At 39.0% G+C, this 21,888-nt stretch overlaps 1 protein-coding gene across 2 annotated transcripts in view; it reads right to left on the reverse strand.

Annotated features, from left to right (window-relative positions):
• ZNRF2 (zinc and ring finger 2) overlaps window positions 1-17,975 on the reverse strand; it is an 81,269-nt gene extending 63,294 nt beyond the window's left edge. The window contains exon 1 of one of the 2 annotated variants that reach the window (XM_032483779.1): window positions 16,610-17,245. In XM_032483779.1, the coding sequence (XP_032339670.1) occupies window positions 16,610-17,063 (454 nt within the window). In that variant the 5' untranslated portion in view covers window positions 17,064-17,245. Of the gene's footprint in view, window positions 1-16,609 lie in introns of both variants that reach the window. The other variant, XM_032483778.1, reaches the window with a different exon arrangement.
• Window positions 17,976-21,888: the final 3,913 nt, after the last annotated feature.

Below are 21,888 nucleotides of genomic sequence, written 5' to 3' on the forward strand. Positions count from 1 at the left end.
CACAGCTTGATGAAAACAAGGTCCACGTTACATTCACCACTACTATCAGCCTCTAGTATATAACAGAAGCATAAAATTTCAAGTATAACATAACTATACAAAAATATCAGAGAGCTTTACAAAAAAAGTTGAGAATTTAAACAGGAAAAAAATTCACAAACCAGTGGTTCTTAAATCAACTTAGAGTGATAGGCCCCTTTGAGAATCTGATGAAATCTATGGATTATTCCTCTAGAAAAATGAACATAAACCACAACATTTTGTATGTAATTTCAAAAGCTTTACGGGCCACCTGAAGTTCATCCATGAAATCCTCTGGGACCTACTGACTGTAAGCAAAGGATCTCTTTTTACAGCTAGACTTGATTTTAACATTTAATCTGAATAAAAATAATAGGTGACTCTGCTTTGAATCATTCAGTACACTATAGCAGATGATCATTGCATTTTTTTTCTTTTGTTTGTGGGTTTTTAAAATTCTACCAGCACACTCATTGTTTCATACAAGATTTGAAAAATATACCTTTAATCATCTTTTATATAAGGAATTCCTCATAACTTTTAGGTACAATAGCTATTAGCTAATTAACATATATGCAAATTTTTTAACAGTTCAATCTCAATCATTTTTCTTTCTCTCCTACTGATAACATATTATGTAACCAAATACACTGCATTCTCCTTAATAAGGATATTCAAGAGTTATCATACTGTGGCAGGCAGAATGATGGCCCTCCAAAGATGTCTACAGCCTCATCCCTGGAACCACGTTAGGTCACATGGCAAAGCAGACAGAATTAAGGCTTCTAATCACTGATCGTAAAACAGGAAGATCATTCTAGATTACCTGGCTAGGCCTAACTTAATGACCAGGGACCTTACAACATTGAAGAGTGAGGAAGAAGCATCAAAACCAGAGAGATGGCAGCGTGAGAAAAACTCGCTTACCGTTGCTCGCTTTGAAGATGGAGGAAGGGGTCATCAGCCAAAAATTGCACATTGTCTCTAGAAGCTGGAAAAGGCAAGTAAACTGGTTCTCCCTTAGAACCTCCAGAAACAGCCTACCAACACTTTGCTTTGAGTCCAGTAAGACCTATTCTGTATCTCAGACCTCAATAACTATAAGATAATAAATGTGTGGTTTTAACTCACTACACTTATGGTAATTTGTTACAGCATCCACATAGGAAACTAATAAATACACACGGTGAAATGAGAAAAAAGCACTGAACTGACTGAGTCATTATGAGTTATACCACTTAAAAACCAAATTTCTTAACTCTCAGAGCTTCAGTTTTATTTATAAAGTGGAGAAATTATGTTTTCAGACTCTTGCTAAGTGTTACTCAAAGACATAATTAGAGCATGTAAATATGCTTTTATACACTGTAAAATATCTACGGATGTAAGCTAGTAATATTACATGAAAGCAATATGAACACAGTAACATTCATACTGTCATATTAAGATATATTCAATACATATACAACTAAGTTCTAAAAACAAAGTTTCATTAATATTTATTGGAGTTATTTACAATATGTGTTTCTGAAAGTTTTATGCCAATAAAATCAGCATTTAAACTTCTAAAAAATCTCTTCAATGGTAAAATTGTAAATGGGAAGAACTAAGTCTTTTGCTACATACTTCTATATTCCATAAAGAACACACCATATAGAAATTTATAGAGATGCTATACATATAAAAAATTATTGTTAATAGAGAATTTAATATGTATAGAATTATGCCACTTGGAGTTATGGACAATTCTAAATCACCTTTAATAAAACAGAAGAGAGATAAATACCATCCACAGAATTTTTTTAAGTTAGCTATTACCACTGGACTTCTCCTATCATACTGCCACAATAAATATTCTCTTCTTCTTACTCTTCATTATTCTTTAAAGGAGTTCAAATGTTCCCCAAAAATGGGAAAAGAGACAGACGGGGCCTATTTAATTTAAATCCCTATGCTATTAGACCCAATATATCTAAAATAGCTAAAAATCACACAAAAAAATCTTGCCATTAATAAAGGCCCTTTTTTCTTCATTTGAAGGGAGCAAGACTTTTAAGTACCATTTTAATAATTTAAATTCAAAACCCTGTACCATTAGGACTGACACAATAAATCTAATTCATAAAAATTTAATCTTATTGACTTAATCTTTAAGTCAATAACCTGGGAGGAACTATTTAAAACATATAAACAGCCAAAGACTAATTTGTAGAATATACAGTAAACTACAAATCAATATAAAATAGATGAACAACTCAAGAGAAAAATGGGCAAAGTCACTGAGTAAGCAACTCAAAAAAGAAATATACATGGCTAATAATAAACAAATGTAAAAATACTCATTTTCACTAGCAATTAGGAAAAGCAAATCAAAATTTTTCATCAAGTAACACAGAAGGAAAAAGAGTAATATCTAATACCAACAAAGCTATAGAAAATTTAGTATTGTCATATAATAGTGCAGGATATATAAGTAATGCCTTTGGAGCAGAGTTTTAATATCTACTAAAAATTTGCAACCAGAAAATTCTACTTCTAGGAATCTGATGTATAATAAAGATTTTGTCTGGTGTTGGTTTCTGGGTTCCTGACACAGAACTTCTAAAACCCTTGGAATCTTCCAGTGATAAAAGTATCTTCATTATTTATGAACCCCTTTGACCTCATCTGACTTTACGCTAATAAGATGATTCAAAAAGAGGGCTAGTCACCAGAAAGACCAACACGTGAGAAAAGGGTTGGTGGCCTTGAGCCAGGCTAACCATAGCGGAGGAGAAATGCAGGTGGCCTAGGGACTCTCAAAGTGTGGCTGACATCTGAAGTGAGGGCAGTCTTCTCAGGACAGTGCCCTTAAGCCTCTGGAATCTGACACTAATTCTACACCGTTGGTGTCATAATCATATCCGTCTGGGAAAACCTATACAAATGTACACATTCATAACGATGCTTATCACAACATTGGAAAAGTATGAACATCCTAAATGCTTACCAACAGAAGAATACTGAAATAAACTACGGTACATGCATATTCTGAAACAGTAAGTACACAGTAAAGAGTTATATCTCTATATCCTCCCACGTAAAAACCTCTCAAACACGTTAAAGAGAAAAAAGCATGTTTTAGAAGAATACAGTATGACTACATTCTTGACAATAACAGCCTCCCTTGCAAAATTACTTACAAAGCAAAACTGATTTTCTTTGTACTTATAAATATGTAAATAAATGTGTTAAAAAGTTAGGAAATATGCATACAAAAATGATGATAGTGACATCTGAGGAGAGAATGAGATCACTAGAAGAGGACTGCAAGTGACTTTCATTTTATCTGAACTGCCTAAATTTCATAGAAATGGATTCATATTCCTTCTGCAATTAAAAAAGAGGACTTACAGTTAAAGATGACTATCTGAACACACTTATCAGCCCCTGTTCAGTTCAAATATCTTACTAAAATCATTAAAAATGTATTTTTAAGGGAATAAGCCCATAAAAAGGATAGAGAAAATGGGGGGGGGGAGCAATGCCATTAGACTATAGAAGGAAAATAAATGAGTGGTAACTTTCACTGCAGAAGTAAGAAAGCAGAGAAACAACCTGATTTACACCAGGTCCAAGAACTGGCAGGGATGAGAAGAGGGTTGAAAAGAGCAAGATTCACGGCAAGTCTGTGTAAGAAGCAGAGCTCCCAGTTGTCTTCCCTGACTTCAAACAACTAAGCAACTGTTCCTTCCCAAACCTGGCATTAGACTAGAGGTTTGTTATTTGGAGAGGGAAGTTTCTGGACCTGGGGACAAAAGGAATCACTAAAGAAAGAGGTATCTATTGATACTGAATATGAAGATTAAATCAAAGTACCATAGAGAACGTTAAGTATCCCAACTTTCTTCTCACCCTGCTCCCAGAACACTGATGCAAAAAAGAATGTCCTCCAGGCAAGAAAAGAGAAAAAGCCATTGTGGAAAATATGACCAGCCAAGAGAAAAGACAGTAAGCTACTATTCCTTAAAAAAAAAAAAAAAAAAAAAAAAAGGGCCCAGAAAGATGACCTTACCTGCAGAGGGAGCTTCCAATCAGCTTTTCAGTGCCTTAAAGAATGAGTAACCAGCCAAAGATTACCAAACATCTGAATAAAGAATCTAATGAAAGACTGAAGCCATACAAAGAGAAATAGCAACTGGGAAGAAACCGAGTGATCAAGAGGGAAAAAAATATATGTGCACAAAAATATGTATCATTAATATTCTTAGATACTGTACCTACAAAATAAGAATGAAATTAAGAAATTCATTATAAAAAGAAAGCTTTTAGAAAGTAAAAAAGATTACAGAAACAAAAATCAACTAAAGGGTTAGAAATAAAGTTGGGGGGAACCCCTCCCCTAAAAGAGGCTGAAAGATCAAAAAAAGAGAGACAAAAGATAAAGCAGAGGATCACTCTAAGTGTTCAACTCTTATTTAATGAGAAAAGAAAATGGATGAAGAAATAATCATAGAAGTATTTTTTTTAAACTACCAAAAAGACAGACAAGAGTTAGCAAACTGAAAGGGCCTGCCAAACAGGCAGTACAATGGATGAACAGAGACCCATTCCAAGACATATAATAATGAAATTTTATAACCCTAGGGTAAAAGAAGATCCTAAAAGCTTGGTGTTGGGGTGGGGAGTAGAGGGGAAGGGAAGTTTCATACAAAGGATCAAAAACCAGAATGACATGAGTGTGATCAACCAGAAGCCAGAAAGCAACAGAGCAACACATTGAAAATTCTGATGAAAAGTAATTTCAAACCTAGGATTCTATATAAAGCCAAACTATCAATCAACATTGAGAAGAGAAATAAAGTATTTTCTTCCAGACATTAAAGTTTCAATGTCTTTTATTTTACACACATTCTTTCTCAGTAAGGCAAAGAAGATTGTGTTCCACTAAAAACAGTGGAGGACAAGAAAGAAAAGATACGAGATCAAGGAACTAGGAGACTTAACCTGAGAGGCAAATGAAACCCCTAGAATGACAATGAATGGAGACCTCACCCAATAACTAATTCAGAATAGTATTGGTCAGAAGGCCCCAGAAGACACTTTAACAAGAAGATGAAAATCACAGAATATGTAGCTTATGAACAAAGTAAAAGGAGATATGCACAACTGAGGGAGTCTGGAGACTGCAACCAACTGTGAACACGATGCTGAATTAGAAGAAGTTAATTACACTTTACAACTAGGATAAAGAAGAAATAACATTTAAAACACAACAACTACAGGTAGTTAGATGAACTTTTCATTCTCATCTCCAATTAACAACCAAGGAAATTATCTACCCCACATACTTCTTTAAGAGATACAAATGTGTTAGTGCTTGTGAAATCATTTTCCTAAGTAATGGTTTAGTTTAATATCTTTAAAGACATTAAATGTGGTCTATAATATTAAATATTCTTGATTTAAGTTTTTTCTTAAACTAACAACATTCCTCTGAAGAACTCTTTATGCATCAAGATGGTAAGAAGAGTGGAACACAGGAGTCACTAAGGAACTGAGATTCCAAGGTGACCAGATGTGCTGTTTTCAAAGAAGTGCCATGATAGACTGGAAATTTGAAAAATTTCAGATCAAGAGCTTATAGCTCTCAGACGAGAGGGTACCAAAACAGCAGCAAAGCAGTGAATTCCTTCGTCAAATGCCATGTCATCCAGGTTGGCTGAGGTGTAGAAAATCATAAAGTAACTATAAAATTGCTAAGTTTTTCATATTCTGACCTGGAGAAGTAGCACACACTTAACAAAAAGACTCACCTACCTTAAATTCTCACCAACCATCTCCCCCAACCATTTCCCACTACCCACAAAATATATTCAGATTGATTAATAATGTTGTATAGCACAAATGGTTATAAACGAAGAGCTGTTAAGCACAGCATAATTTTATTTCTAATACAATTTTATGACTGTCCCCATTTGTATAATCCACATTATACCTATTTTCTTTGGTTCAGAAATTTAGTTTACATAAAAGTTATGTAAATAAAAACCCAACACTTTTTTCTGGAGCAGTAAGCTTTTATGTATGATTTAAATAGACAATTTTGGTGATCAATAACCTTGTTATCAAACACAAAATGTATCTGAAGAACACTGAATACAGTTTTTACCATGTGACTAGCACAATAAATGTGCTGTAAAGCTTAATTCAAATATTCAAGGGAGATTCTTTGAAATAGAAGACACATATAAAAATAATAAAAAACTAAAATCTTAGATTTTTTTGCAAAATATGGTAAGTTGAAAAGAGCAAAGGACATAGTTTTCCTGAAGATGGTGAGAACAGGGCGTGAATCTTCAATGTCTTCATTTTTGACAGAGGTTCAAATGTTAGTTAAAAGTATAAAGATACAACGTACATTATATAAATTACACTAAGCCTCACAATGCTACAAAACAAAAACTATTTTTATCTTGATTTTAGAGATGAGAAAACTAAGGTACAGAAGGGTTAAGTAACTTAAGGTTACAAAGATAGACTCAACCCAGGCAGCCTGACTTGAAGATCCAAACTCTTTCCCATAATAACAGAATACAGACAGCACATACGGAAAGAACATTCATACGACTTAAATCCGAGTCCTTCTGCTGGAGAGCTGTAGGTAAATATTCCCCTCAGGCCACTCAGATGACACGTGGATGGAAGTAATGGTGAGCCTGCAGGCCACCCACTTACAGAAGGCCTATAACCAGTACAAGAGAATAAAACTAGAGAATAAGCAAAAGGAAACCAGGGTGTGAGTGTGCACAAAGACACAATTGCTAAATTTCAGCTAGGGACCCTAGATTCTGAAGTTGATCCTTTGATTCTGTGAGCTATTTTCGAATCCTTTCTAATAATTTGAAACAATATATTGTTTTCCCACTTAATCCTATTGTGAGTTGTGTATCTTTCATGAGCAGCTGAAAAGTCTTAAGATTCTCTGACCACAATGCTGTAACTCCTACTTAACACTAGAAAGAACAAAAGGGTAGCAAGAACAACAGGAAATTTACTATCTAAAAATGTCACAGCTATACCTTAGAACAACTCCAAAGTAAAAGAAAAAAATCTAAGTGAACTTCACAAAATTCTCAATAAAGCTGATTTATGGAGAACAGTATGGAGGCTCCTTAAAAAAGTAAAAATAGATACGATCCAGCAATCCCACTCTTGGGTACATATCTAGGGAAAACTCTAATTTGAAAAGATACATGCACTCCAATGTTCACAGCAGTGCTATTTACAATAGCCAAGACATGGAAGCAACCTAAATGTCCATCAACAGATGAATGGATAAAGAAGTTGTGATATGTATATACAATGGAATGTTATTCAGCCATAAGGAATGAAATAATGCCATGTGCAGCAACATGGATGGACATAGAGATTATCATACTAAGTGAAGTAAGCCCAACAGAGAAAGACAAATACCATATCATTCATATGTGGAATCTAAAAAGATGACATCAAAACAGAAAAAGACACAGACACAGAAAACAAACTTATGGTTACCAGAGGGGAAAGGGAGGAGGTAGGGATAAATTGGGAGCTTGGGATTGGCAGATACAAACTACTATGTACAGAGTAGATAAAAAACAAGGTCCTACTGTGTATCACAGGAAACAATATTCAATGGCTTGTAGTAATCTATAATGAAAAGGAATATGAAAAAGAATATTTATATATGTAACTGAATCGCTGTGTGATTCACTAGATACTAATATATTATAAATCAACAAAATATAAAGAAAAAAATGAAAAGTGTACTTAATGACTATGAAAATACTAAGTGTCTAAAGCTGTGGGACATGCATAGCCTTAAATGCGTTTATCATTAAAAAATGAAAAACGAACTAAGAAGCTAAGAGAACAAAATTAACTTTACAAAATAAGAACAAAACTAGGAGATAAGACAACTATTGAAATAAAAATAATAAAAGTAGTAATATTTATTGCTCAAACCATGAGCTGGCTCTTTGAAGCAAATTACACTTAATAGCCCATTATGTATGTATCGTTTCTTTGTTCGTTTTCTTAGCTCACATGTATACAAACAGGAAAAATTAATGAACTGTCACAGACTAATCACAATTCAAACGAAAACCAGAATATACAAGATGGTCAGAAATTATTAAAATCAAATAATGGGATGTACTTTTCTTTATATACTAAATTTCTTTATTGTAAAAAGAGAGTGAGAGCACACTGAATGATTCTGACAGTACTCAAAATGCACTTACCAATCTGCACTTGTAAGTATCAAAAAAAAAAAACCCCACCTCACTTGAGTTTTCATGGGGAGAAAAAAAATTTAGATAGTCCTAAAAATTATGCCTTGCTTGGAGAAGCTGCCCTCTCTATAGGGCAATTCAGCAATAAAGATCAAATGCCTTGAACAAAAGCATATTTTTGGTTCTAATGATTTTTTGTCTCTGATAAATTTCCAAGAAGCAATTGGATAAATATAAAAATTTGCATGGACTTTGACAGCAATAGTATGCTTAACAGTACCAAACTGCAAACAAACTACAGCTGACCCTTGAACAACACAAGTCTGAACTGTGGGGATTAAATTATACACCAATTTTTTTCAGTGGTAAATACTACAGTACTACAGTTGGTTGAATCCTCACGCCTGACTATGGATGGGGAAGAACCACGATTTCAGAGGGCCAGCAATAAATTAGACTAGACTGGCCAGGGGGTCTGCACCCCTAATCCCCATATTGTTCAAAGGTCGACGGTATGTAATTCCTTCACTCCTCTACAACTAAACTAGTTGGCTCCATCTTTAAAGAATCTGGCCACTCCTCACCAACTCCAGTGCTGCCACCTTGTCCAAGCCACTGTAATCTTTTGCTGAGAGTTTTGCATCCTTGTTTGACTCCTGCTCTCTAGGGTCTACTCTCACACAGCAGCCAGAGCAACCTTTAAAAGCCCAAGTCAGGTTATGCCCATCTTCTCCTCAAAAAACTCTAAAATGCCCCCTCCCATTTCTAAAACAAAACTCCAAAAACTAGGTCAATGGTTATAAGACATTTCATGATTCTGTCCCACCCCACTCCTCTCATCTTCTACAATTCTCTACACTCCAACTATATTGGTTTCACAGCTGTTCCCAGAACACATCAGGTACGTCAATTACAATCACATCTGAGTGCCTTTCTAGTTACTATTCCTTCTACCTGGGTTTGCTTTTCCTGTACAGATAGACCCCTCACAGCTTGCTCCCTCACTCTCTGTTTAAATGTCACCTATCAGTGAGATTATCCCTAGAACTCTACTTAAAACAAGGATAAGCCTCCACCCTACAATCTCTACCCACCTTTCCACTCCATTGTTGTCCATCACATCCAATACCCTGTGACACACTAAGTATTTTACTTGTTGGTTTACTGTCTCCCTCAAGTAGAACATAAGGTCCATGAAAGCAGGGATATGTGTTTTATTTCTTCGCTTCTATATCCTTAAGACAGTGTAAGACAAAGTAGGTCCTCATTAAATATTTACTGAATGAATTCTGGAATACTGGGCAGTCATTAAAAATCATGTTTAAAAAAAACTGATGTGATAGAAGAAACTGATGAACTAAAAAGAGCATGTTATCAAAGAATATGCAATGCATGGATCAAAGAAGTCACAAGGGAATTCTTCAAATTCAGTGGCATTCGTCTAAAGCAATTGTTGGAGGGAAATCTATAGCTTTAAAATCTTATATTAGAACATCAGAAAGGTTTAAAATCAAAAGAATATATAAGAATGTTTCAAATTTTGTACTTAAGACAAATATACATGTGGAAAAAACAGAATGAACATTTTATTCTGGTTATTGCTGGTGGTAAGATTACAAGTGATTTGCAATTTCTTATATGTACTTTTCTATACTTTCCACATTTTAGTTTTCCCTAATGAATGCAAATGATTTTTATAATAAAAACATTTTAAACAATTTTCTTTCCTTGTGCTTCAACTGTAATCAGTGGCCTCCTACTCTGCCTGTCTCTTAAAATTCTTGCTCCCCAGGATTCCACGCTTGCTCCGCCTCAAGTTATATCCATCCCTCAGTAATCTTGCCACTTTTCAGGTTCACCTATAATGTGCAAATTGACAATTTCTCAATTTTTTGTAATGTCCTAAATTAGAGACCTATATTTCCAACTGCTTAAAAGATGCTTCTAGATGGAAATCCTATAGCCACTCAAAATTTAACAAGCCTAAAAGAACTCATTATCGCTCCCTAAAACTTGTTCTTTTCTTCTTTATCTTTAAGATTGGTTATTAATGACATCACTAAGTATCCTGGTTCTCAATCCTATCAGTTCTACCTTAGAAATCTCAATCAAACCCAACTTTTCCTCTTCCTCACCTGTGCCATGATTTCAATTTAGGGATCTTCCTCCGATTATATTCTAAAAGAGTCCTAGCTTATCCTCCAGGTACCGTTCTCCCCTTCCAATGAGCAATTTAATCATGATCAGGGCTGCTGTATACAGCTTCAAAGGCTGCCATTGTATAAACTATGATTGTAATGGCGCCCCTGGCCTGATTATGATACCACCCTGCTTTAAAACTTGGTTAGGTAAAACAAACTTGGAGCACTGTAAAATTCTTCAACAACCAGTCCAAGTCTATTTTTCTAGCTTCAAGCTCTCATCATTCCTTCTTGCATCCTACATCCAGGCACATTTAAGTTTTCAGGATGCCCTATCAAAGCCCAGGTTTTTGTGGATTCTTCTTAAGGCTGTAGTGCCCTGCATAAAACTTCTAAGTCCTTCAAATCACAGTTCAAAACGTTCTCTTCCTCTGTGAGGTATTCTTTGATTGCCCTAGCACTGATACCTCAACAAAGCATTCTGTTAACAGTTCTATTTATTACAACACTGTTATACTGTATAATTATCTCAAATTCAACTGAGAGCTGAGCAAGAACAGAAAGAAGCCCCCTGTCTATACCCCCGACAACTATAAAGCAACCCTTACAACTTCTTCAAAGTAAGTAAATAATGAGTTCCCAAGAAATAGTCAGAACAGTTCCATGTTTAGCTGGTCAACCTAAGTCTATAATCAGTGCGTCCACACGTGATCCCTGCCCTCCTGATATTTACACCTTTCTGTCACTTCCTTCCCACTGAGTATGAGCTGGACTCGTGACTTATTTATAGCCAACGGAATGCAGCAAAGGCAATGGGCTGTGTATGATTACATGTATGTATTTACGTAAGAGTGTAGCACCAGCCCATCTTGCTAGTCTCTCTTTTGCTGGCTTTGAAGAAGCAAATTGCTAAAAGCTTACTAACCACAAGCAAAGAAATTCTGCCAACAACCGGAGCAGGGGGTGAGGAGGAGCTTGGAAGCAGACCCTTCCCCTGCCAAGTCTCCAGATAACAACCCAGTCCTGGCCAACACCTAACTACAGTCTTGCTGAGGACCCAAGCTAAGCTGACCCATAGAAACTGTGAGATCATAAAGATGTGTTATTTTAGGTAGCTCTACTTGTAATTTAATAAGCAGCATAGAAAACAAATAAAATCAGAACCTAAGGTATCGACCCTCCACTCACCTACCTGCCAGTGACAGCCAGCTAGTCTGGGACCCCAACGAGCTCCGCTGTCGCCCCAAATCAGCAGGAAATAGCTAGAACAGTCATCACCCTCTACGTCCCAAAGATTTGGGGTCCTATGACTAGAGGGGGGAACGTTAGGTAGTTTAGACAGAAATGAGCACTGGGCAGGGGGAGAGGAAGGGGAAAGTAACAACCCAGAAAATGGCAGTGTGTATGCATTCAGGAAAAGGGACTCCAGAAATTTTTACGTTCTCTAAATGAGGGCCAGTAAAAGAAGCCAATTAAAATCAAAGCGCTGCAGCTGCGCATGGGAGGGGGGCCTGGTATAATTTCACCCAATGAACCTGCCCAAAGGGGGAGGGGCGTAACAGAGCGCAGGGAACCTGAGTTGTCAATCAATCACGAAACCAAGCTATAAAAACAGGAAAAACAAAGAACGGCGCCATTTTTCCTCTCTTGGACTGGCCTGCTCCCAATTCTCTGGAGTGTACTATCTTTCATTATTTTTTACTTCACTAATAAAAATCTTGCTTTTATCTCACACACACACACACAAAATCAGAACCTAAGGTATTTCTGAATTCTTTGTTCACACAAAGGGTATGTTTTCCCCAATTTCTAAACACTTAAATAAGCGTAGAACAGATTTAATTCGTTAATACTGGTCAAGTACATACATGCAAAATTAAAACATTTAGGAAGTACTTTGCTACATAATGCGGCTCCCATACTTTTTTTAACCCATGTGCTAATATACCCAATTGAACACATACCAGTGTATATAGTAAATATAACATTAAGGCAATTCTTGTAAACACAAGATAAATAATAAATATGGAAAAAAACTGGTATCTAATTAGTGGTGTCAGTAACCAGAAAATAAGAACCTACTTGCTGGTTACCAGGTGAATCAAATTGTTGGGGGAGGCCAACTTGCTGGAGACAGTACCTGTTAGTAAAACAATGGAGCTCTTACTGGCTTCGCAGCCAGAAAAGCATCAAAGGTACTTAGGTCAGGCAGCTCTGTCCAGTGCAGCACAAACTACTCCTCCCTTCAGCTCACCTTCCACTTCAGTCAAGAGAACTTTCAAAAATATTCCTAAAGCAGAAACTTTCATGAGAGAGTCCACACTTTAGCAAAACAAAGCATACAACACAAGGTATCTCCTAGAGTTTAAAGATATATGAGATTACAAGTGAGAAACATTAACCACCAGAGTTCTTGGTTTCTTTGGGAGAGGGGGGAGTGACGGGTTGGTGGTTGAGTCATTTTTCTTAAGCAGCAGCAGACATTTCTTTTCTACCACCCCATAAAAGCCTTCATTTGAATAAAAGAACATTCAGGAATAGAAAGTAGATTAATCACAATATCCTCAATTCAAACATTCTGGCACCAGATACTGTTAAGAAGACTGAGAACTTGATTGAGAACAATTCAATACAGTTAATTAATGCAGATAATCTAATACCTTATCCTTGAAGAACCTACATCCATCTTGAAATTTAAGAAAAATAAGTCTGCCTAGAAGTACAGATTTTATTTAACATATTCAGTTTTAAGTGATAACCTACACTCCTTCGATGAAAGGAAGCATGTTTCCTAAAAGGCACGTGAGTTACAATCAGACTAATGAAATACTCCTGGATACAACACGCCCAAACTCAAGCCAGTTAATTAGGAGGAGGCCAAAAGCAAACTAGTATCATCAATAAATTATCTAGATTAATTCACTTTCACCCTTTCACTTCCAGGCTGATAGATGTAAGAGAAGCCCACAAGACTTCTCTAGAAATGATCTCCATCAACTAGTATAATTTTATAGTCCAATTTACCTCCACCATCCTTGCTGGATCATCAAAGACTATTTTACCACCCATAATAATTGATTTTATGAACATTATAAACTTAATAGTGGAAAAAAATGTGGAAATAATATGAAGCCAAAAAAATCCTAAGATACCAACTCTTAAAGATTAGGACTATTCCCCGTAAAGATTTGTTTTAAAAACAAGGTGATAAACAAGAAAAGGTTTCCATTCACTGTAACAGTATTAAACTCAGCACTCTGAAAATAACAAAAACAAGAAAAACCTACCTGACCTAAAAACTCCTGTATGTATTATAACCATATTCTGATACACAACGACTCAGTTCTAAGAAATTCTAGGAAATTTCTGTAAACTGAAATATCTGAATTAAGCACCTCTCTTCCGGTTCTCTAGAGAGAATTAAACAAGAGTGAATATAGCCAAAATATATGTCCCAAAGGGAGCAAAACAGAAAACCAACACATAAAAGCTCATTTAATTTGGTAATTAATTGTGATGTGACTAGTAACAATTCAACTTGCCAGATTCCTAGATTTAAAAAAGAAAGTGGTATTGTTTAGGCTTTCCTTTTCTATAAATTACATGAGAGCCCACAACAGAATGCTAATTTTGAATCTTATTAGTACTGTATCTTCCTATTAGGAAACAACAATATCAAAATAACAGTTTTATAAAATTACAGAAAGAAATTCTCACTAGTTCAGAAATAAACACGTTAATACATACTAAAAAAAATTAAGTCAATTTGAAATATAATAAAGTCTAATTTTTTAAATCATAAAAGTCACCATCTGGTTCCTTAAATCTCAGGATAATGAGAAACATGCTTCCATTAAGTTTTCCTGATGAGCCCATCCAGTGAAATACAGGTAAAAATCTCTTTAAAGCAAATGCCACTAGAAAGATGCTTTTTTACCTAAATTATTCTATCTCCCTGTTCTCAGTCTTAACTAGGATTTAAGGTACTGGCACTCTGACCAGTTCCCATCATGTAATGAGGACAGGTAATTTCTTGGATCCCTTCCAAACTTTCTCAACTGGGGTTCCTCATCTGAACCACCAAACACAGATTATGTGAGTGCCTGTTTTCTCAAACTTCCCAATCATTCTGAATGCACAGCTGAAAAAGTTAATTAACCGCATACAATAGATGCCTTACGACATTAGAGCTCCATTCTCTCCAGAGACCTGGTAAAGAAAGGCTGGCACTGTTCCTCCTCAGTGTTTGCGTGCTTCCACTAGACACCAACTATCCTAACACCAAAAGCACTAAAAGACTAAGTGCACAAATCTAGGAATTTAGATAAGAAAAAAGATAAATGCTTTACCTCTCCAACTTTCAGCAACTATGTCTTCTTCGTTCACTATGAATTAATAGCATGGGTGTCAACTATTTGTCCCCTGCTCTGAATAGAACATATTTATTTTAAGAAAATAAACCCATACAGATACACTTTGTTTAAAAAAAAAAATTATCGGGCCTTTAAAAAAAATGAATTAAGACAGTCAATCAGTATACTAAAGAAATAAGAACTATTAATTTGACAAACCTTTTCCTATCCCCCCTCTTTAGCTAGATGTTAAATATACATATCATAAATGCTAAATACAAATTTTCATCTTAAAAATATAATTTAAAAAAAACACCTTAGCCTTTATTCTTGCACTAATCTCCCACTGTCAAGAAACCGTCTTTTATTCTTCCATGAGGTGACTACACTACCTTCAACTGTGTTAATTATGATCAAATCACAGTACAGACAGCACTATGCTTTTTCTCAAAAACAAGTTTCTTTTAAGGGCAAATCTTAGGAAACGTCAACATTTTTAGTTTACATAGCAAAAATCACTTTATAAGAAGTAATTAAAGTAAGGTATTTAAAGAGCTGTTCTATATCTTGAATGCGCAAAGCAGTATTAAAAAGATGGAAAAAACTAGTCATTCCCATTTTTAATTTACACTAACATGTATGTTAATAGTGCAGAACACCAGAGCAGACAAATTACATTATTGAACAGTCCCCTTTACCAACTACCTACTCAAACTTCTCACGCTTATTAACATATGAGTAAAGGGGGCACAGAAATGGAGATGCTGTTTTCACTATTCATCTGTGCTCAACTATGAATGTAAGATCATGATGCATAACATAACACAATGACATGGAAATGTTTATCTTCTTTAGCCCTCTCTCTAACCAGATTTAACTTACATTTCTTTTCACGAAACGGGAAGGGCAGGGAGTCTTAATTCATTTACTATTAACCGTTTTGACGTAGTAGATCACCATAAAACATAATTGAATATGGTCGAATTCACTTTCCTCAGATTAGGTGCACCCTTCCCCTTGTTTCTACATAAAAACACATCATTTTGCTACTAAAATCCCCATTTTTCAAAAAGTGACTTTACCCGAAACTCTAGTCAACACTGGTTTTCAAAAAACACCTAGGCTTTTACTGTATCTCGTAGGCAGAGTTGTGTTAGTTTCTCTCCTTAAAAAACTGTTTTCAATTTTCTAAAGCTCTGTCCAAATTAAGGAGGACTCACATTAACCATTATCTGAAGTAGCAGTTTACTGGGGTTAAAAATATACTTTTCATTAATACATTTATCCAATTAAAGTGTACGCAGTAGGTGGGGCTATTCATAGACATAAAAACTACAATTTTATATTAACAATCACTCCAAAAGCGATTAACTCCCTTGTTTTTCAAATACTCGTCTGTTCGTTTGAGATCCTTTGACTTTTGGCCTTTAAAAACTGCTCACCACTCGAGTCCCCAGACAGAACTACATTTAGCAACGGGTCTCTTCCTGACTTCCTGCTACTAAAAACCACAAGCACCAGGGCTGTTGCGTCCGTTTGTTTTTAAAACAATATTTGCTACCTTCACCTCCGGGGGCAAACAAAAGCTTTCTGTACTGGGGAGCCGCTAAGAGGTGAGGGTGCACGGGGCATTTAAAAACCACCCACAAGAGTCGCGCCGTAGCGGCGCTGCAGAGGTTAACAGGCGATTTCTCCCCCTCTCCCCAGTGGGGATAACCCGGCCTGGCCGCGCAGCGAACCCCCAGCGTTCAGGCTGAAGGAGAAAAAGGAGAAAGGTAAAAATAAGCGCAGCCGCGGCCCACGTGCGGCCTACGGGAGCCAGGGAGGGAAGGGGCCGTACCTCCAAACATGTGCGGTGAGAGGTGAGCTGGTAAGGAGCCGATGACCAGGCGCGGCCCGCCGGGGCCCCCGCCCGCCGGCCGGTCCCTGCCGCCGCCGCCGCCGCCGCCGTCCTCCGGGCTGCTGTGAACCGAGTCCTGGGAGCCGTATGGGCCGCTGCTGCTGTTGGGGATGCTGAAGGTGGACTGCGCCGCGCGGGCCCCCGACGCCACGGTACCCACCGCCCCGCCGAGGGAGCGGCTGCGCGGGGCCGCCGAGGCCGCCGCGGCGCCGCCGGAGGCGCTGGGCTGGTGCGCGCCCGTCACCTGAGCTGGAAACCTCCCGGCGGCCGCGGCTCGCGTCCCGCCGCCCGTTGTCCCATTGGCTCCTCCGCTGCTGCTGGAAGGTAAATCCGAGCCCGAGTACGCGCGGGTGCGGCCGTTAGCAGCGGCCGGGCCGCTCTGCTTGGCGCCCATGTCCGCCCTGCCCCGGGCCGGGCCCGCGCGCAGCGCCCGGAGCGCCGGGAGGGCGGGAGCGAGCGCGGGAGCGAAAGGGCAGGGCCGAGGCGCCGAGGCCGGCGCAGAAAGAAGCCCGCACGTCCAGGGCCGCCGCCCGGCGCCCCGAGGGGCGGTCGGCGCCCGGCGAGCTCCTCCCGAGGGCGGCGGTCGAGACTGGCGGACTAATTGGGGGTGCTGGAGACGAGGAGAGGCGGAGAAGAAGGAGGTCCCGGCTCCCGCGGGCGCCTCTCGCTAGCTCCGGCGGGAGGGGCGGCTCAGGTGGCTGCGCGGCTGCCGCTGGTTTCGGTTCTGGTGCGCCGCGACGGGCCGCTGCCGCTCTCTGCTGCTGCCGCCGCGCTCTGCGCCTGGGGCCTCGGCACCGCCTCCTCCCGGGCGGCCGCCGCTACCGCCGCCATCCTACTGCTCCCACGGCGGCTCGCGGGTGAGTGGGAGGCGCCCGCCCAGACTCCGCCGGAGCCACCTTCCCTCCTCCCCCAGCCACCCAGCTGTTATTAACGGAGGAGGAGAAACGGGTGGCGCGTGAGGGGAGGACGCGGGGGGGGAGGGAGGGGCAGCACGCGCTTCCCAGCAACCGTCACCGCGCTCCCCACGGCGAAGGCGGGGCGGCGGGGGGGGAGGGTCTAGGCCACAAAGGTGGGGGAGTCCAGGACGGGGGGAGGTCCTCCGGCCGTCGCACCGGAAGGCGGAGGAGCAGCGCGGCTTCGGGGTGCGCTCGGACCCGTGTGTTTGGGTCTCTCGCGGTGACCCCGCCCTCGCCCCTGGCGCCGCCCGACGGATTGGCTCTCGCCAGCCTGGCCCCGCCCCCCGCCGCGGTCTTCCCGCTCCGGCAGGGTCTCGTCTAGGTGCCTCGGTGTGGTAGGTGTTGCCACCCGCAGACTCGGTGATGGACAGGTCGCCGGCCCGCCCTCCCGTGCAGGGCGCGCCCCCGTCTCTACCGCGAGGCCTACGCCGATTGGAGAGAGCTAGCCCCTCTGGGCGCCAACCAGAAAGCGGCCCCTCCTCCCGCACGTGGCCCTCGGACGCTGGTCCTGACCGTGGGTCTCCTTCACCTGTTTCCGGCAGGGCTAGGGATGGCTCTGTCTTGTGTCCCGACCCACATTCAGTTTGGGTGGGTGTCAGCCTCTTCCTTGGTGTTCCTCCGAGTGTGTCTTAAAAAAAAAAAACAAGTTCACCAATGGTGAAGATAAAAGATTGAAAACAGTGAAAACAAAAGAAATAACCGAGAAGGCTGAAGCCAGCTGGATCTGAGTTAGAGCTATCCCATTAAACACTCCAACTGTAGAGAGAGCACAGAGTTGGAACAACTAAAGATAAACCAGCCTGATCTTCAGGTGTAGGGCAAAAACTGTGGCGCAGAGAAAGCTGTACCCGATTCAGAAGACCCTGAGTCAAGGTCTGGCACCAAAACTAAATTACGTGTAATAAGCAAAGTATGTCACTTTTTTGGACTTTAGTTTCCTTACCTGAGAAGTTTGTATCAAATCCCTAGGGCACCTGCTGTTTTAAAATCCTGTAATTTCTCTGAAATGGCAATAAAATTCTCAGTCCATTCCTACCTGTAATGTGGTATCTTGGTGGTAAAGCATGGTCTCCATATCCAGTGGACAGCTGCTATGATCCTCCCATTTTTAAAAATGCCTAAAATGTCCTGTATGTGAAAATGACAGCAAATGGTGTTTTTTTGTACAAACTGTAGAAATACGTTATCTTTTTTCCGTATTTGTAATGAGCCATTTATGTAATGATTTTTACTGTGAAGTATGAGAATCAAGTTTTTAAACAAGTGAAGAATAAATGTATAGTCATATATGCAGTGTGTGTGTGTGTGTGTATACAAAGCTACTCAATTCAAATCTAAAATTCTTTCATCTCGTGTATGAGCCTACTGAAACCAAGGTTTACGTTGGTAAACAAAGAAAAGTTTAAAAAGCCAAAGTGGTTACCAGGTAACAGGCTCTAATTTAAGAATGTAATTTGGTGATTTGATCTGATTTAACTTTTATTGAATGAGTCCTTCAGTGTAAAACTCTGGATCAGCAGGAGTTTGTTACTAATACACTAAGAACTTACTGTTAATAGAGAAAAGTAACAAATGGTGATTTTAAAAAAGGAGTAAAACATTTAAAGAGTTTCACACTCATCATTATGCATTTATCATGTATAAAGTTTTATACATCATTATACATTATACATTTTAAAAGCTTAGATAACTATAATATGGAGCAAACCCCATCACTAGTTAAAACTAATAAATGGGACGATTTAACTCAATGACTCTTATATTCGAGATTTGGTTATATGTTGCTTCATTACATCCAAACTTATATTCTTAAATCATTTTACCCAGACATTAATTATACTTGAAAAGTGCTTAACATTTACTCTTACCTAGGAAAAAAATCCTATATCTTATAGGGTCAGATTTCCAGATGGAAACATACAAGAAAATCAACACAAACTCAGGTTTGGTCATGTAGAACTTGAGCTTTGAGGTTCAAAAATAACTCAAAAGGGCAATTCACAAAGAGAACAAGGAACATTTGCCTCCCTCCCCCCACTATCCATGTTGGCAAAAATCAGTCACATGGTCTAACTACCTGCGAAAGGGTCAGAAAATGTGGTTTTATGTGTGTGTCCAGGAAGAGAAGAAAATAGCTTGTGTCTTTGTCACAAGAACAATTGCCTGGCTGTCAATATCTAAGTTAAATATTAAATCTTATTAAAACATTTTTCAATAAAAATTAATTTATATGAAAAATTTCAAGGGGCAGTTATTGTTATTAAACCATCAAAAATGCTGTAAAGAAAAATTTTTGATGTTTGGGTGAATCAGCTAAATTCCATCTGCTTGAAATAGCTTATCTAGAAACACCATCAGTATAACTTAATTCAATCATTTACATCGGTGACCCTTCAAGTGTAGCGCCCAGATCAAAAGTATCTGCATCAACTTGGAACTTGTCAGAAAGGCAGATTTTCAGGACCCCACCCCCATCCCAGATCTACTAAATCAAAAAGTGTTTGGACAAGCCCTTGAAGAGATTCTGAGACACACTAATGTTTGAGTACCACCGCTCTAATCACTGGTTAGTTTCAAAATAGAATATCATGTTAAGATGTGGTCATCATTCTGATTAAATGCCCTCTCCATATGGATGCCCCCCGTCATCCCACTCTTAACCCCATCATCACAGGCTAATTCAGTATTCCCACTCAGTGCTGTGTTAATAATCCCTACCCAGCACTGATCTTGCTGTTGTATTATTATTATTGTTCCTTGCTATCATTAAACAGTGCCATTCATGACAGTCCTCACCTCAGTGCCCCCAGCATCTAACACAGTGCCTGGCACCTATGACCATACAATAAGCGATCTATGAATGAATGAAAAAGGAGTAAATGAATATTCCAACTTAAGTGATTGTTTCTTGAAGGTCACACATAACCTTATCCTCCTTGACTTCTCTCCTATGGTAGATGCCCCTTCGGGTTCCTCTCTGGGTGCACCTTTTGGTTCCTTTCCCCTCAAGGATTTTGGAATTATGAAACTTTGGCCTGCTATGTTCTTCCCTTGGCCCTCTTTCCTCCCTCCTCAGTCTGTCTCCAAACAGGGATCCACATTAAGCTGTCAGTATCTTTTACCGTCAACCAGACAGTTCTGACTTCATTTAAAATTTGTAGCTTCTTTATTATTCTACCCGACCAGTTCTTCAAAAATTAAAAGTGCTGCTTCATCCAAAATAGTACATGTGCGTAGAACTGAACAAAGTTTTATGAGATCATACCCATGTTACATGGGATGCAGTCCAGTTTCTATTCTATTCCATTTCACTTTTGTAAAATGCTGGTCACTGCCTGCTGAATTGATTTTATAACCCGCTAATGGGTTATAATCTGCAGTTTGACAAACAGTGGTCTAAATCAGTGCTTTGCAAATGTTAGTGCATGAAAGAATCATCCAGAGACCTTGTTAAAATGGACTGCTGAGCCCCACCCCCAGTGATTCTCATTCCTTAGATCAGGGTTGGACCTTGCGACTTTGCATTCTAACAAGCAGCCCAATGATGCTGATGCCACATGATCTCAGACCATCCTTGGAGAAGCACTGGTCTAAATGATGCTCTCCTGTACATAATCTTCAAGAGACCAGAGCCCCAGCCCTTTAAAATTTCTAATATTTGAAGCTTTTTTTATGTTCTGTTTTTCTACCTCCTGATATGATTAAATGACATTTTGATCAATGATTTCTGGGGTTCTCAATTCGTTTCTATTGTCAAAGCACTTTATGTTGACAAAATTGGTGACCAGAAACCCACACTGGAACAGATAAGCTAGTTCTGGGCTTATCAATAAAAATACCTGACCCACCGGTTTACTGTTATCTAGTTTGAATTTCCATTGGATCGAGTCTCTTCCTTTTGGCACTTAACTCTTTTTTTGTGTGCTTCTCCTTCCTCTCTTGCCTACTCTTTTAAAGCCATGCCAGATCAGACTTTTGACTTGTAGGACAGCAGATTTGCACAGGGCAGAAAGCCTGTCACACTCATTAATCTGCTCAATCAGGCCCACAGGCTCTCCTGCAGCCAGCACCAGCCCTACACTTTTTGCTAAAGTCTCTGCCATCCCACTCTCTTCTCATTATAGTATTTAAAAGAAGACCAAGTTTTTGCCATTTTTTTTTCTGTCTCCTTACCAAACTATAGGACTATAATTACTTATCTTTAAATAGGCTTTTTTTTCCTATTATTATATTTAATTTTTAAAGAAAGAAATGGGGCATCTA

Source organism: Camelus ferus, chromosome 7 (assembly GCF_009834535.1).
Source record: "Camelus ferus isolate YT-003-E chromosome 7, BCGSAC_Cfer_1.0, whole genome shotgun sequence".
In the NCBI taxonomy this organism is placed as follows: Eukaryota; Metazoa; Chordata; class Mammalia; order Artiodactyla; family Camelidae; genus Camelus; species Camelus ferus.